The sequence below is a fragment of the Centropristis striata genome, chromosome 15 (genome assembly GCF_030273125.1).
Source record: "Centropristis striata isolate RG_2023a ecotype Rhode Island chromosome 15, C.striata_1.0, whole genome shotgun sequence".
NCBI classification, from domain to species: Eukaryota; Metazoa; Chordata; class Actinopteri; order Perciformes; family Serranidae; genus Centropristis; species Centropristis striata.
In genome coordinates this window covers 8,997,474-9,014,849 of record NC_081531.1, presented here as the reverse complement: position 1 = coordinate 9,014,849, position 17,376 = coordinate 8,997,474, and the positions used below count along the sequence as shown (strand labels likewise).

Here is a 17,376-nt window from a genome sequence, read left to right as displayed (position 1 = left end):
CCTAATGATCCAGATTAGTTAACAGGCTTGGCATCACGGCTGTCATGTCGGAACCCCCAGCCATCCATTATAGCCCACCTTCTCCTGGTGCCACAGGTGGCCGCTCCAATAACAGCCCGCCTCTAACCCAGATAGGAGACAGGCGAGAAATTAGATCAAAAACAGCAAGCTTCTCTCTCCCAGTGCAATCACTCAGCGGCATGTGCAGCGCTGCTAAATATGGGTGTAGGCCTTCAGTGTGTCTTATTCTCACTGGATTGTTTAAACTACCCAATTATCCCCGAGCCTCATGAGAGGTCACCCGCACAGGCCCCCTGTCCCCGGAGGGTGACAGGAAGTAGGTCTCATTATGACAAGGTGGAGGTGGAGTTTCCTCCAGTGTGGCAGCAGCTCCACCAGCGGGGTTGTGGGTTCAGAGGGGGGTCAAAGGAGCACGACAAGGGAAGGGTGAGAAGTGACCAGAGGGGCGGGAAACGAGAACACGAGCGGTGAATCCAAACAGAACAAAAAAATTACAGAACAAAAGAGTGAGTCTCTGTTATAAATCTTGTATCAACAGAAATATAAAAGGGGTACTTCACTCTAATAATAGACTCAAGTCTTCAGGACTCTGTTTCCCCTTGTGGATTGGACAAAGGTTTGGTTGAATCTATAAATACTCTCAATCCAAACAAGGTTAAGGAAGTTTGAAGTAAACTTATTGTCAAAAGGAAGAGAAAGGGTAAGTTATAGTTTTTATGGATGCTTACTGGAATTAATTAAAGCTTTTTATTATTTACAATGATGGTAGCTTGTTATATAATATGTTACATCTACAGATTTACTGTTTAGACATACAGGTGCATCTTAATACATTAGAATATCATAGAAAAGTTTATTTATGTCAGTAATTTTATTCAAAAAGTGGAAGTAACACATTATATAGATCCATTACACGCAGAATAAAACATTTCATGTCTGTGTAATTTATTTAATTTCTTCTAATTATAATGATTATGGCTACAGATTTATCCATATCATTTTTCACATTACTTGCAAAATGTTTTATTCATATGCAAAAATTGCATTGCACATAAATTATTAGACCTTGTTTTCTTTAATTTCTTGTTCATTTTAATGCCTGGTACAACTTAAGCTATATTTGTTTGGACAAATATAATGATAACAACAACAATAGCTCATAAGAGTTTAATTTAAGAGCTGATAGCTAGACATATCTAGCCACATTTTCTTGATAATAACCAAAATCATTATCAAGAAAACCATTGAAAATGTCTAGATATCAGCTCTTAAATTAAACTCTTATGTGCTATTGTTGTTGTTATCATTATTTTTGTCCAAACAAATGTACCTTTAGTTGTACCAGGCATTAAAATAAACAAGAAATTGAAGAAAAAAAGGGTGGTCTAATATTTTTTTTCCACGACTGTATATATTTTACTTTGCTTATTTCTTCCTATCGAGATAAACCTTTAGTGCAACATGCACTGAAATGTATATCATGTTATTTATATTATGGATGTTTGCCTTTATTTTATATTTTTTTAAAAAGCTACTTTGACATAATTTTGAAAAACAATAAAACATGAATACCTCCAATAAAGCGTATTTATAGCCACTGCATATTATGTTGCCTAGACTATTTAATCTTATTTAAAAAATGTTAAAGTGACAGTAGGCACAAAGACACAACCGAGAGAATTAAAAAGAGATAATGAACTTCCAGAGGACTGCTACTCCATTTAGAGCTGGGAGCGTTAGGTTTATCACTGGTTGCAATTTGCAAACAAAACAAGTGACCACACACACACAAGGAGGCTTTTGTGTGACGCAGATGGCACATATAGCATATGTCTGGTGACAGCGAGGATCCCTCGGCGCAAACAAGGAGGGAAAATCCACAGCAGGAGAAAGAGAGGAGGCAGATGATTCAAATGTGCAACTTGTCCTTTAGCTAACCTTACGTAATTATGGGTGTCAGGCTGTGGGTGCTTAATTTATCTGGATGATCTAACTGGGAAATGATGTGAGAGGGGGGCAGGATATCAATTTAAAGATACGGGGAGAGAAGGTGCAGTTTTACAGCTAAAAGGAACATTTTGGAAAACATTAACAATGTGATTCATTTGATGCTCATGGTGGTTTGTGATTCATAAGCGTAAACAGCTGAAGGAGGTGATCATGGAAAGCAAATGAGGTCTGAGGCATAAAGCTGCTGTCGTGCTCAGTGAACATGGGCTCATGAAACAAACTCTGTGACTTTAATCTTTTTGCTTTTTAACTTCACTTCAGTTATGGGAGATGTGTTAACTTTGCTGGCAACATGAAGAGAAGTCAAATACGTCCATCTACTACAGACAAACGTTTCCCTTTAACATTGCAGAGTTGAAATGTGGAAAGGGAGCTCAGTGAGACCTCATGTATGGAGAAACTCCGATATAAAAACGCAGGCAGGTGGGCAATTTTTGATAAAGTATGGAAGCCTGTATTCACATTTCTGAAGGACCTGAGAGAGGTTCATGTTAAAATTTGAATGATCCCAATTATGTGCTCATACTGACTGGAAGCAGATCCTTCCCTCTGCCATAATGTTTGGATTTCATCTGATGGCAAACGCAAATCTCCATTTTTGTCTTTTTTTTGTTGTCCTATAAATCTCCATTTCAGGTCTGCACTTTTCTTTTTCTTGTTGCTGTTGTTCGGCCACTATACCCAAGCTGTGTGGTAATCCACAATTTTGTCATATCCAATCTATTTATGTTTAAAGATGCTGCCATGTTGTTGTTGTTTGTTTTGTTTTTTGTTGGTTTGCTTGTTTGTTGTTGTTTTTGTTTTGTTTTTTTGTTTTAACTTTTATTCTTTTCTTTCTTGTAAACCAAAAAAGCATATTAAACTATGATTGCTTTGTGAGAGAGCTGTATTCTAACCAATGTGAACTTGGCTATAAAAAGAATATCTAAAAAAAATAAAAACACTTCAGAGTTTAGACATAAGTACAGGTGCATCTCAATAAATTAGAATATCATAGAAAAGTTTATTTATGTCAGTAATTAAATTCAACAAGTGGAAATAACACATTATAGATCTATTACACACTGAATGAAACATTTCCTGTCTGTGTAATTTATTTAATTTCTTGTAATTATAATGGTTATGGCTTACATTTAATGAAGACCTAAAATTCAGTGTCTCAAAAAATATATTACAAAAGACCAATTTTAAAAAGTATATTTAATATGTAAATGTTGGCCTCTGAAAAGTATGTCCATCTATATGACTCAATACTTGGTTGAACTACTGGAAATGGACTTTCCACTTTCCAGGACACTTTCATGTTTTTAATAATTATGTCTAACACCAAATAAATATAAAACTGAGTTGTTTTGATAATTTCTTCAATTAATTAACACATTATTCTTTTACTTATATACATTTCATCGTTAGACCAGTTAATATTAATTTAACATTGAACACCAATATTGGTACAGTTAGAAGGAATTCTAAAGCATCTCAAGTTTGTGTGGACATTTTACTCTGCTAGAACAGTTTATTGCTGCATGTTCCATCACTTTGTAATGGAAAATATTAGGACCTAAATCACAATCTGACCAGGGGATCATCTAGTATTCCCAGGGCATCCCCACATCACATTACAGTTACTGTAAGCCTTTTATCGTTTCCCCTGCACCTTCACGGCTGCTTCTTTTCACCTTGAGAAAATAACAGCGCCGGGATCCCGCCGGGTGGAAAGGAAGCAGGAGACGGAGCAGGAGGAGGGGAGAGGAGCAGGAGGAGGGGAGGCAGGAGCGCTGACTCACTCATGGTGTGGGGGCTTTGGTGGCGCAGAGGGGCACTGAATCATCTGGAGCCTTATTGAATATTTCCTCCATTTGATGTCATTATCGCCCCAGTGATCATCACTCCCATCATCAGCTCTGTCCCTGAGACTCCAGATTATAGGAGGGGAGAGATGGAGCAGGAGGACCAGGAGCTCCGAGGCCTTTGAGGTAAAACCCCAGTGTGCAAGAACAGCGTGAATAAACAGAAGGCACGCCAATGTTCACAGAAAGGCACTTTTAGATTGCAGAAAAGAACAATCTGGCTGAATATAGGGGGATTCTGTAATAGTGTAAGAGATGTACTTTTTTTTCTTAGAGGTAGAAGCAGCGTGACAGAGAACTATTGATGTTGGATCACTGAGTACACTATCTGCTGGGAGTGAGTGTGTGGGATCTAATCAATGCCGACTGAGGGATCGATACAGTATCTGTTGGTGCACGGAGCCTACACATACAACCCTGCTGCCAAAAAAAGTTGGGATGCTGTCTGAGATGTAAATAAATTACAATGTGAACATTTACTAATAATTTCTCACAATTGAAAACTGTTCACACATTCTGAGATTGGGAGAGGGACATGTTTACCATGGTGTTACATCACCTTTTCTTTTAACAACTCATTAATTATCCTTAACTGATTATCCGCACTCAGGTCTTTGGGGGGCTGGAACCCTGGACAGGTGGCCAGACTATCACAAGGCGGACAAAGAGACAGTCACGCTCTCATTCACTTCTATGGGCAATTTAGAGTCACCAATTAACCCTAAGTGCATGCTTTTGGACTGTGGGAGGCAACTGAATTACCTGGTTCTCACCAGGTGGCAACCTCCAGGTCTGAGCAAGGAGGCTAACCAGGAAGTGCCTTAATTCCTAATTCCAGCAGGGGGGGCTGAAAAAAATGTAATTCCCAAAACCATTTCCAAAACCAGTTCACGACATAGATGTGGCTTTGGCATCAGCACTCTTTCACATATTTGTGGAAATAGAAGAAGATGCTTTAAGGTTGAATCTCCACGATTTAGCAAGTAAAAGCCACAAAGTGGATTAAGCCTGAATATTTCACTGATCCTGGAGCATAATTCACCATGGAGACGTGTTCCGTTTTTCTTTTTTTAATTTTATAGTACAATAACAGTTATTTATAAATAACAGTAACGGATAATAGCGGACTGTCGGTCCCTGTTAACACAAACATGTATAACTTTCTGAATGCCATAGCTACGTATACTTTGCACATAGTAAATCATCAGACTGACACATATATTAACCAAGTAAAAACTTTAGCCGACTGAGACGGCATCAATTAACTGACAATGTATCAAGATTACGTTCATTATCTTTTAGCTAAATATTCTGGCGTTTGTTTATGCATGTTTTGCTTGACTTTGAACACAAGTTTTGTAAGTTATGTGATAACAAATATTCAGTGTAAACTGAAAATACTTAAATATTTAAATTCATATTGCGTGGCCGGCGTCACCGTTTCTTTGCTCGCCATTTTTAAATCTCCCGGTAGACCGGTGTGCGCAATGCATTATGGGTAGTCGGAGCACACAGAGGATAAACACATGCATCCTTGGAATTTGTACAAAAGGAGGACTCTGTCCTCTGGAGGATCCTGGACATTGGGACAGTCCTTCGACAGATGTTGATGAAGTAGTATCCTTCAGATTCAGCTGTTTGAGGATCCTTCCTTGACTTTGGGATACAGCCAGTTTGACATTTCTAAATTCCTTGCAATGGTGCTTTGAGTAACATTTTTCGACCATGTAGTTTTCCATGAAGTGGTGAACCTCGTCCCATCCTTGCTTATGAAGAACTGAGCCTTTTGTGTACACAGTGTTTTGTTGGCCCTGTCCTAATATTTGGAAATGTGCTCGATTCTGGCATCAAATTCAGAAGAAGCATATATGTACAAAAATCCATTGAGTTGATAAGATAAATCATGAATATATTGTCTTTGACCAGAACAGGATTAACACATTATCACATTGTTTTATTTACGTGTCCCAACCTTTTTGTAATCGAGGTTGTAGAAAAGATGACAGCAAAAGTTGTATTTAAGTCATTTCTATTTTTTATTAGAAATGGATCACAATTCAACCCAAGCAGTATGTGTCGTTTGATTTTTTACCTTCAATGTGCCATGCATACAAAATCAGAATCAAAGTGTCCATCTGTTAGTGCCCAATAAAGTTTATATTTGTAAGGGGTTGATATCAAAGTCTTTCCTCTGTGCAATTATTATTCACAGATATGTACATTCAAATTAGTCAGCCTCATATATCAAGCATCTTCGCGAAAAAAGAAATGAACATTAAAAGTAAAAAGTTACAAAAAAACTTCAAATTAAACAATATATTTCTCTTTTTAAAATATAATTAATAACTATTCGGCTAACATGAGTTAAATTATGATTGCTTCATTTTTAACCATAGGCACGTCGTAGATAGGTGAGGCGTCGTAGAAGCCAAATGGAGGCCATGTATCTCGCCCTCTCTCCTCACTGCAGCTGATGTTTGTGTAAACAAAACCACCGAGCTATTCTACGGTCCTCGTAGGGACCATTTCAAAAATAAAAAGTAAAAAATAAACATAAAAAAAGAAGAGAATAAAGTCTAAAGGTTTCCTCTGCTCCAGCTTCTCACCGGGTAGCTAACTGATATGTGACAAACAGAGAAAAAACTCCACCTGGAGCTCTTTCAGAGATGTTTCATGGCTCACAATGATTGGTTTCTTTGGTATAAACCACCATGACTTCCTACAACTAAAAGATTCTCCTCGTCTGAAATGAATACAGTAATGATTGGAAAACAACCCTCAGCAACTCACTCTCTTTAAAACTTCTTTTTTTTCTTTTTTTTGATTTGTCAACATATAAAACTTTCTGCCTTCTTTAACACAACACAACATGACATGACTGATTTGTGTGGAAGTGGCTACAGGTGGATTCTCAGCTTGAATAAAACGTCGTGGTTAGTGTAATGTGATTCAAAGTCACATTAAACAGTTAAGGAAGCGTCACACCAATGACCTGTGTAATTACAAAACATGAGGTAATTCAGTATTAAAGAACTTTTTTCAGTTTACAAAACATGAGATGTGTTATTGGTGGATCGGTGATATAATGTGTCTATTTTACAGTTGCCTTTATGTTTTATCAGTGTTAACCTCAATTCTCAACAATGACAGTCAATTTAAAGAAACATGCCTCCTTTTGTATGGATGCCCAATCAGCGTAGATGGTAAATGCGGTCCATCGAAGCAATCAATTCCTCCGTGCATGATCGTCATGGAAAAAATTATAAAACCACCCTTATTTTCTTCAGTTTCTTGTTAATTTTAAAGGTACATTAGTTTGGACAAATATAATGCTAACAACAAAAATAGCTCATTAAAGTTTAATTTAAGAGCTGATATCTAGCCATTTTCCATGGTTTTCTTTATAATGATTTCAGTTATTATCAAGAAAAACATGGAAAATGTCTAGATATCAGCTCTTAAATTAAACTCTTATGAGCTATTTTTGTTATCATTATATTTGTCCAAACAAATGTACCTTTAGTTGTACCAGGCATTAAATGAACAGGAAATTGAAGAAAAAGGGTGGTCTGTTAATTTTAATTAACAGAAAAAGCTGAGGTTGCAGCAGGGAAGACGTGGCCGGCGGGGAACCTCCAGAACCTCCAGAACCTCTAGAACCTGAGCTGCTGAGAGCAAACACTGACTGCTGGTTCAGTTGCAGGAAATGTTGTCCAATGCCAACAAACTGAATTATTCCGCTGCAATGAACGTCAACGCGGACAGTTTTTTTGTGTTTTCTGATTAGAAAAATTCTGAATCTGAATGACGCATACGAGAAAGCTTAATTTTTGTTATTATCGTTATCTGTGCGCTAGCTTCAGGTTCATATTATCGTGATTGGCCACAAGATAAAAATGCTCATTCTGTTTGCAACATAGGACTTTGATAACAAGTCATTTTCTGAAGTTGCCCCATCAGTCAGAGTTAGACTGACAGCTGTGGCGCTCTCCAAGGTACCTCAAAGTGCCACACAAGTGCCTGTTGTCTTCTCCAGTTAACTACATTTACCATCAACACTGACTGGACATACACAGAAAAATGTGGTGAATTTTCCCTTTAAGTTTATGTAAGTGATGTGAGGGACAGACAGCCCATCTGTGTATTAGTGGGGATCAGCAGTGTTTGCTCTGTTATAGATATTTGTGTAAAGACACCAGTATTCTCACATTCATTACAATACATAAAGGTACCGGGACATGATGGTGTTTTACACTATAATTAACGGCTTGTTTTTTTGAAAAAAATAAACGTGTTGAACTTAATTACACATCAGATAAAACAATAAAAATTAATAAATAAATCAGGGGGGATAAACTGAAGGCCTTTAAGAGATTTGGGGTTTCTCAAAAAAATAAAAATAAATAAAAACAGAAATAAATGTATTTTTTGCTGTTATTCATTTGACATCATAATGGTGTTTCATTCATTCACTAGTAATGGAGTAAAAATACTTCAACATATTGATAGAATAACATGGAGGAATGCATTGCAATAGTATATTATCACAGTTTTCCCTCAGCTGTAATGTTAATTGTCATCCTATGCAACCACTATGGCTATTCGAGTTTTATCTTAATCTGTGTAGTGCGATCAAACCGTCAGCAGGACATCTGTGGTGATATACTGATCGTTCCCTTCAACAGGTGCCCTAAAAATGAACCATCATCTACTGCTGTTGTCTGAAAAGGAAAGAATCGGAAAGGAAGGAGAGATGGTGGGCAAAGGAAGGAAGGAAGGGAGGAAGGAGTGAGTGGAATGAGCTAGTAGGTCAGTACTTTCTCCCTATGGTGACTAATGAGACTCCACTGTCCTGGACAGTATTTTTAGGATGCTCTACATGTCCGCTGAGACACGCAAGTCGCCAAGGTGACCTGTTTTCACCATGATCAACTATGTAACCCAGAGTGGCTGCTGTTTAGGAGGAACAAAGGCAGGAAAAAAGGAATATACTTCCCCTTGAAGGTCGCGAATTTGGCACTTCATGTCCTTTAGCACGGCATCTTCAAGTATAAAAAAAAAAGAAAAAAAAGGAAAAAAAAAGAAAAAGAGAGAGACCCCGCAATTGTTCCTGTTACAGTGAATGCACATGCCGATATACTGGATTCACCTAAGGCAAAAAGGATTGTGAGTAAGTGTGGAAAGTGCTCGTTGAGTAGCCCTCTGCAGCTCCGGCCCAGAGTACTGCAGAGAGTTACCCGAGTGGAGGGGGTCCTTGTAGAAGGAAAGCACTGGATGGTCACGGAGGGTTTCTCCTCTGCCACCTGTCCGTTTCCTTGTTCAGAGCTGAGTCAGGCTGCGTCCCCTTCAGGCTGTGCCCCTCCATTCCCTCAGCGGCTCTCTCAAGGAGACATGTTGAGTAGCTTTGTCGATTTATTGGGGTAATTGATAGCCAGGCTGATGGCAGCAATGTTCTTCAGAGCCTACACGGTAAAAAAAAAAAAAGAAGTATGTGAATGAAATATAGAAGAATGAGTGAGGGGGAGACAAAATCAAGCAGTGTGCACTTATAAAACGAGACATGAAAAGCCTTGTTTTTCACCTGGGCTGTGCGCTGCATGTTGAGTGCTGATAAACAGGGAAAGTGAGGGCGACTACGCTGATGAATCAAGGACTTCTGTGCAGTTTACGTCACCTTATTTAATAAACACAAGTGCTTAACAGATTGAACTGCTTTCAGTGCTTTTGTTCTCTGCACTGACATTTGTTCTCTGCTGCCTGCACGCTGATGATATCAGTAAGTGGGTTGTTGTTTCTCTGTGTTGGCCCAGAGCATCATTACCTCCTCCGAGGAGGTCATGTATTCAGTCCAGCTTGTTTGTTTGTTGATTTGTATTTGTCAGCAGGATAGTGAAAAAACTGCTTGCCTAATTTTTCAAAAACTTAGTGGAAGGGTGTAGCATGAGCCAAGGAAAAACCCATTACATTTTGGAGTGGATCCATATCACCTACAATTTTTTTTTCTCGCTTTTTAAACAATGCAAGATAGGACATGACCTTTGCTGTGGCTTGGTATGGTTTCTTGTGGTTCTTTTTGTAGTTAGCCAGTTGTTAGCTATTTGCAAACTTTGTCTGCTGTTTGGGGCTGGGCAGGGAGCTCACAGCGGTTCCATCAGTGTTGGATGAAGACAAATGCCTGCTGAGGATGGAAATGAGGTTGATGTGTGTGCTCACGTTGAAAGAATGGACCTATTCAGTCAGGTGAGAATTATCTTCTGTAACTAGTAACAAATAACACCTTTCTCAATACACAGGCAGATCCATTGTTAATACTGATTAGTGCCGCTTTAAATGAAACATATTATGCCCATGTTCAGGTTCATACCTGTATTTTGTGTTTCTACTAGAACATGATTATATTATGTCATGATAAAAAATATCTCATTATTTTTCTCATACTGTCTGTTTTAATGTACTTATATTCACACTCCGTTTGAAATGCTGTGTTTTAGCGCCTGTCTCTTTAAGCCGCCCTGGGAAAAAAAACAGTCTGCTGATTGGTCAGTGTTTCCAGGTTTTCTGCATCTATACTTTATTAACGTCCCTGCATCACTGCATCCAGGGAATGACTGTAACAGCACTGCAGCAGCACTTTCTACCTGTAATATAGTTGTGACATCACAACAACAGTCATGGAAAAATTATTAGACCATTGTTTTCTTCAATTTCTTGTTCATTTTAATGCCTGGTACAACTAAAGGTACATTTGTTTGGACAAATATAATGATAACAAAAATAACTCATAAGAGTTTTATCTAAGAGCTGATATCTAGACATTTTTCATGGTCTTCATGATAATGATTTTGGTTATTATCAAGAAAACCATGGAAAATGATCTTTCCTGCAATACACTGGGACATTTGCGGGACATGATATCCTAGCTAACTGAATTACATGGAATTTAATATTTTGGAATTGTTTTTCTTGAAAAATCCCCTTCACCCAGTGATTTCCTTGGAGCTGAGAAGTCCGATACAGCTCCAGGTGATGCCCAGACACACAGCCATGCCTGCTGATTTGGCTGTCAACACGCTCAGATAGTTTCATATGAAGTGTCAAAACACAGCTACCTTACCCTGGTATCCAGGTTTAACTGAGTGAATAACAGGATAAATAAAAGCCTTGGAGTAGTGGAGTGAACATGATTCTCTGAACACAATGCATCTTGTGTTGTGGTGTAATGAACTCACCAAAAATAACACACTGCTAACTTGAAAAGAGAAGAAGGAGAAAATGTAGTCCCCGGTGAGTGAACTTGTTTTGTTATGGATGGCTTTGAAACATTTTTCCAACCCTTTGAAAGTGAACCTCGGGCAACTTACTTTTGGACTTTGCATCATTGTTATCATTATGACTACTGCCAAGTCATCTATGCTTTTGTTTTTTAACCTGACAGGTATTAGGTAACTGCTGCACAGAACCGCCCACAATGTTTTTTTTTCACCACCTCGCATCCACCGCTCCTCTTAACTGCCTTCCGGCTCCTCTGCTCGATCACAGGGTCCACTGTACAAAGAGCGCTGTGGCTCGCCGTGCCACAAATTCTAATGGGCTGTAATTACCAAATACATTAGTCCTGAGTGCGGCCCACACATATTCAAAACAAGGGGAGTGAGGTGCAGAGGGATCTGCTGGGTGTCAACAGCTTGGTGATTCACTAGCAAAAAGAGACTCCAGCCGCTAGCTGACTCACAGCGTCTGAAGATCGTTTAACTGCGTGTTTAAGAAAAAGAGTTGCATAATATTACAACACTTCAGGCTGAGCGGACAACTTCTTTGAGCTACTATCATCAGCGATTCAAAACTCAACAGATCAAAGATGACCTGAGAGAGTCTCGCTGCAGGAAGGACTTTGAATTTAGATGTAAAAGGAAATCTGCGGATGTTATGCAAAAACAAAAGGAGTCTTACCATTGCAGTGTGATTGAGGAGCTGCTCGTCAGTGGTCATGGCTAACAAATACTCCTGGAGGATCCCCTGTGCCTGGAAAAAAAACATCAAAGGCTTGTAACAGGGGTGCCATGTTACCAATTGCAGTTCACACAGAAACACAGATAACCTCGCAGGCCGGATAACTGTCATGAATAAAAGGAACTTCCAGAGACAGACTACCCTGAGAGGTTACATAAGGGATGAATTGAGTTATAAATGAGGCCTGGCTCCCCTGACCGCTCTTCATCTCCATCTCAGCATCAAATTGGACTGAGGAATGTTGGAACAGTCAATCAAAATCATAAACAAACTGAAGAGTGCTTCCACTAAAGCCAGACGGGAGAGACATACCTCAGGTTACATAAGCACAAGGAGTTGGAGAACACAGATAAGGCTACATAGCGGCTAAATGGGCTGAGACTGGCCAAATGGAGCTTTTACAGAGCTGGAGACACAGTCCAGAGCCCTGGTCCAACCATCCATCTCGCAGCACCCCAAATGTTTATGCTGGGGAACATCCTAGGACGATTTGTACAGTCAGTGGTGCATGACATACCGTTTTGATTCCTAAATATAACTTCCACTTCCTGGGGAAGAGAGTTCACTGAATCTCAGCGGACCTGGCCGTGACCTCTGTGTGCGTACGAAGAAAGAGGACCGACGCTGGAATGTGAACCGCATCAGCCCCTAAAACTTTAAAATAAGCTGGTTCCAGGCTCAGACCTAATATGGACACAGAGGAGTGTGCTCAGTCCACTCATTAGCCTCTCATTTTACAGTAGAGTCTCTATGGAGCTGTATGTCATCACGGCTGTTAAGCTCGTATATCAACATGACATGAGGGCCGCCAACCTTAGTCCACACTAATCCTGAGTTTTTAGGAGGCTGGTGACAGATGGTGCACTGTGTTGTAGGTAGGGCACTGATCCTTACAGGCAGTCTGTCCACTTCAGGACAGATTTTGAAGAAATAATTTCTCCCTGTATCAGCCTCAGAACCAAGCGGCAACCAGCAATGAAGCCAACGCATTAGTGTCAAAAACTGCAGTTCCTTGAATGGCCACTAGAGGCTGGCTCCAAAAAAACATTTTGGTCCCTATGGCTAATTACCCCATATACAGTCATAAAAAAATTATTAGACCAGTGTTTTCTTCAATTTCTTGTTCATTTTAATACCTGGTACAAGTAAAGGTACATTTGTGTGGACAAATATAATGATAACAAAAATAGCTCATAAGAGCTAAATTTCAGAGCTGATATCTAGACATTTTTCATGGTTTTCTTGATAATAACCAAAATCATTATCAAGAAAACAATGGAAAATGACTAGATATCAACTCTTAAATTAAACTCTTATGAGCTATTTTTGTTACCTTTAGTTGTACCAGACATTAAAATGAACAAGAAATTGAAGAACAAATGGTCTAATAATTTTTTCCATGACTAAATATTTATAAAATTCCCATGTTTAAATGCATAATTAATTACTATTTTTTTTTAGTTCATTTTCGTGTTATTTCAGTGCAAAGTTCCTAAAAAAAAAGAGTATATTTTGTGAATACTAAGGTTTTTATCAATACTTAGTCAGACAACGAACGCTACAACTTTAAACTTGAAGTGTCTGCTCTATACAGCAGCAGAGCAGCAGCACAGAGCTCCGCCAGAGACAAACTGGGACCTTAAGAACAAGGCAATGTTCATGGACTAAAACCTGAATGCTGTTGTAGGGTGAGCTGTCCGTCCTGTGAGGATGACCGCTGCACAAGGTGCCAGCTACAGTACATCTCCATGAAGTACTGTGAGGACACAAGAGGACACGCTGCTCCATTAACCGGCCGTTTGTTAAAGAAGGTGGTGGGTCTGATTCTCTGCTGGACCCGATTGGGGAATGCACGTGATTGGCTAAATGCACTCCCTGGTTCTCCATTTCAAACAAGAAACAGGATGGCGACCTGCTCGTGAACATTGTTACTCCGTCATTTGAGTTGAGAAATATTGAGACGTGGTCCTTCTCCGGACCTGGAGGGAATGCACTGTTAGAGAAGAGAAGGAGGGAGCTGTCGCTGACCCAAGCAAGGTTATTATAAAGAAAAGCAGATGCTGCCACATCAACTGTTCCTGTTCCATTTTGGAAAAGATTTAAAGATCAAAATGAGCATTCTTCAGATATTGAGTGTCATCGGACCAACATTTTCTTGTAAAAAGTCTGGTGTAATCGATAACACCGGTTCAGTAAGTGGTGGGAAAATTCATCCCTAAATTAAGCACATGGCCGTTTTGACTGACAGGTGTGTGCCGTCAAAGCTGGAGTGTTTCATCAGCCAGGCTTCAAACACAGTTAACGTCACAGGCTCCACCTCTTTGACCTATTATGGATTAGCGGAGAGGAGACAGGCACTGCCCAGGGCTACCACGCCGAGCTTCATTTTGGCTCTTCAGAAACACATGTGTGATGTCATAGAGACTATGTCCATTTATTATACAGTTTATGCTCTGAACAAATCTACTTTGTGAAAACAGATGCAGATGAAAAGACGTCCTGGAACAGTGAATCCAATCTAGATGCTGCATAGCCGAGTTGTCGACTGTGTGACGGAGGTCTGCAACATGTTCACTGGCTTGATTCATTCTACCGGCTTCTTTTTTGAAATTTCTTGTAATACACCAACCACCACTCACTGTGACAGCTGCCACAAGAGGTAGCAGGTGTGTGGCTTTTTAAGCCAACATAAGCTACTTCACCATTTTATCAGGAGAAAGCTGGCAGGAGCTGGCGGGGGAAGAGAACGGGTCAGTGTTTCTGCTGTTAAACAAACAGTCCTGACCACAAACAGCTCCATCCATCCATGAGCTGGAGGTGACAAACTGCTGTGGAACACATGCGTTGATGAAAGACGGGTCATGCACTGTGATGATGCTCTGTTGGTGTATCGTGTGTCTATCACCGCTAACACAACACTGTGGAGTGACCATGAAGGGCATCCCGAGCAAAACTCCTAAGTACTGCTACTGCCCCCTGGTGTTTGTCTGTGTGTACTGCTCCACACAAGCAACACATTCTCCCTCGCATGACACAACACTCAGTTGGTGCAGATGGGAGCACAGAATCCATCCTGAACGACGAGTCAACTGATGTAATTTTATTGTCAGATCAGCAGCCTCGGGCCTCACTGAGCAGACCAGACGGGAACAGGAAAGGTAGTGTTTTTCTGGGACTGTCTGGTTCGATTGCATCTACAGATGGGAAACTCCTGGCTGACGGCGTACTCATAATCTTTGAGAATTCTCTTAATCAATAATGCAAGACGACTGAGAGAGAGAAAGAGAGAAAGAGAGAGAGAGAGTGCCCGTACGCATCACAAAATGGATAGCATCTCTTCCTCTCTCATGCAGTCTGAAGGGAGCCAGTGTGGCACTGTGCTGCCTGGCAGATGGCAGGGCCGGGCTCTGGCCCCGAGCCCCACACAGAACAGGTGGGTGGAGGAAAAACATGATCATGTCACAGAGAGACATATATAGACAGAGACAGGGGGGGTGGGGAATTACAGGTACAAAATAAAATGTGGACTTAATCTCACTCTCATCATTTCAATTAAAATTGCCTCATAATGGATGATTTGGATGATCAAGCCAAAATAAAAAAGTAAAGCGTGGACAGGTTGTCTCTAAGGCAAGGCAGAATGAAAAATGTTTTTAACACAATCAGCCTTGTTGAGTCTTTTCTATATTTAACCACAAAGTCAATAAAGCTGTCATCACAGCAAAAACAGCCCACATAAGTAAACAAACACCACAAATGTCACTCTGCCACACCTTCAGCTTTAACAGCAACACCTATACAACACTAGATGAGGTGTGTGTGTGTGTGTGTGTGTGTGAGTGTGTCACTCACAATGGCCCGGGCCTCTGCGATGAAGAAGAGTTCAGTGAGGGCTCGGTGGAGAGGCAGCAGCACGGTGATACTGGTGGGATCCTGGCTCAGGCTGTTCTCCATAGACATAAAGAGCTGCCACAGAGGTCGCAGCAGTGTCAGCTCGCAGGCTCTGGAGTGAGAAAAAATTAATAGTGAGAAGAACAAACACGTACACAGGTAGAACAGGCCAAAAAAAGAGTTAGATTCTGAGAAAAAGCAAAGAAGTGGCTGGAAAACAAACGAGAGCTTTATCACCACCAATAACAGTATCCTTAAAGGGAGACAGATACCAATAGAGTATTTAGAGTTTGTTATTCAATACATATTTGTAACTACAGGTGCATCTCAATTAATTACAATATCATAGAAAGTTAATTATGTCAGTAATTCAATTCACAAAACATTATATAGATCCATTACACACAGAATGAAACATTTCATGTCTTATTTTATTTAATTTCTTCTAATTATAATGATTATGGCTTAGATTTAATGAAGACCTTAAATGCAGTGTCTCAAAAACTTTTTTAATATTACATAAGAGCAATTTTAAAAAGTATGTTTAATATGGAAATGTTGGCCTCTGAAAAGTATCTCCATCTATATGACTCAATACTTGGTTGGGGCTGTTTGACTTGAACTACTGGAAATGGACTTTTCCATCATATTCTAATTTATTGAGATGCACTTGTATACAAATACAATTCTTTCTAGATCTGAGTACAAAAAGGGATTGGATACATGTATTGTTTGAAGAAGTTTTGCTGTAACCACGTACTGGGCAATTTGGGTCTATACTTGAAAGATAGCCATACACTTTAATGAGCCCAACTTCATACATTTATCATGACTTAAAAACCTCCAACAGCCATTAAGAGAGCAAAACTTGTTCAAATGAATGCCAAGTTCACAGGTATTATATTATTTAGACCACAAACACAAAACATGATTTTCAGAAACAAAGTAATTAAATTAAAATAATTAAGTTGGAGTCCATAGCACGAATTATAGACCTGTGCTTCTGTACGTGACGTTGTCCTTTTGACCAGATGAGAGCTGAGTCAGTCTATGCAAATCCCTAAACACATCCTGCACCTCATTTCCGTGGTTACCACCAGGACACAAGGGTTTTATGAAGGCTTTTATGCAAACCCTGTGTGGAGTCCTCCACATGCACAGGTAAAATAATATGCACTGGGTCTCGTCAGTCAAATTAGCTGTAGTTAAGTCCAGGTGCATGGGCTTTATTCCAATGTGAGAGTGTTCGTGCATTAGACTGTAAGAACAGAGATAAAAATGTAAAAGCAAGGCTCGACTCTTACCTCTCGGACTGGCACTGCAGGAGGCGGAGCAACAAGTGAATGGCTTTGAGCCGCTGGTTCCCAGTCTGGCGACAGGCCACGCCCACTTGCCACTCCCAGATGTCAGCCAGCGGCAGGTGACTGAGAACTTGGTCATCTGCTAACATTTGCTTCAGTATCTCAAAACCTGATAAGAGACAAGCACAAGTGCAGACATGGTGACGACCTGCCCAACCGGAGGATTCATTTTGGTAGCTTGCAGAGCTGTTCTCCACCAAATAAAACAGGTTTGCATTAATGTAAAGGGAGTG

At 39.9% G+C, this 17,376-nt stretch overlaps 1 protein-coding gene across 1 annotated transcript in view; it reads right to left on the bottom strand.

Annotated features, from left to right (window-relative positions):
* Positions 1-6,015: 6,015 nt before the first annotated feature.
* zzef1 (zinc finger, ZZ-type with EF hand domain 1) overlaps positions 6,016-17,376 on the bottom strand; it is a 49,513-nt gene continuing 38,152 nt past the window's right edge. The window contains exons 51-54 of the mRNA XM_059352112.1: positions 17,087-17,252; positions 15,744-15,894; positions 11,832-11,903; positions 6,016-9,343 (exon numbers count right to left, since the gene is read on the bottom strand). Of these exons, the coding sequence (XP_059208095.1) occupies positions 9,263-9,343; positions 11,832-11,903; positions 15,744-15,894; positions 17,087-17,252 (470 nt within the window). The 3' untranslated portion in view covers positions 6,016-9,262. The remainder of the gene's footprint in view (positions 9,344-11,831; positions 11,904-15,743; positions 15,895-17,086; positions 17,253-17,376) is intronic.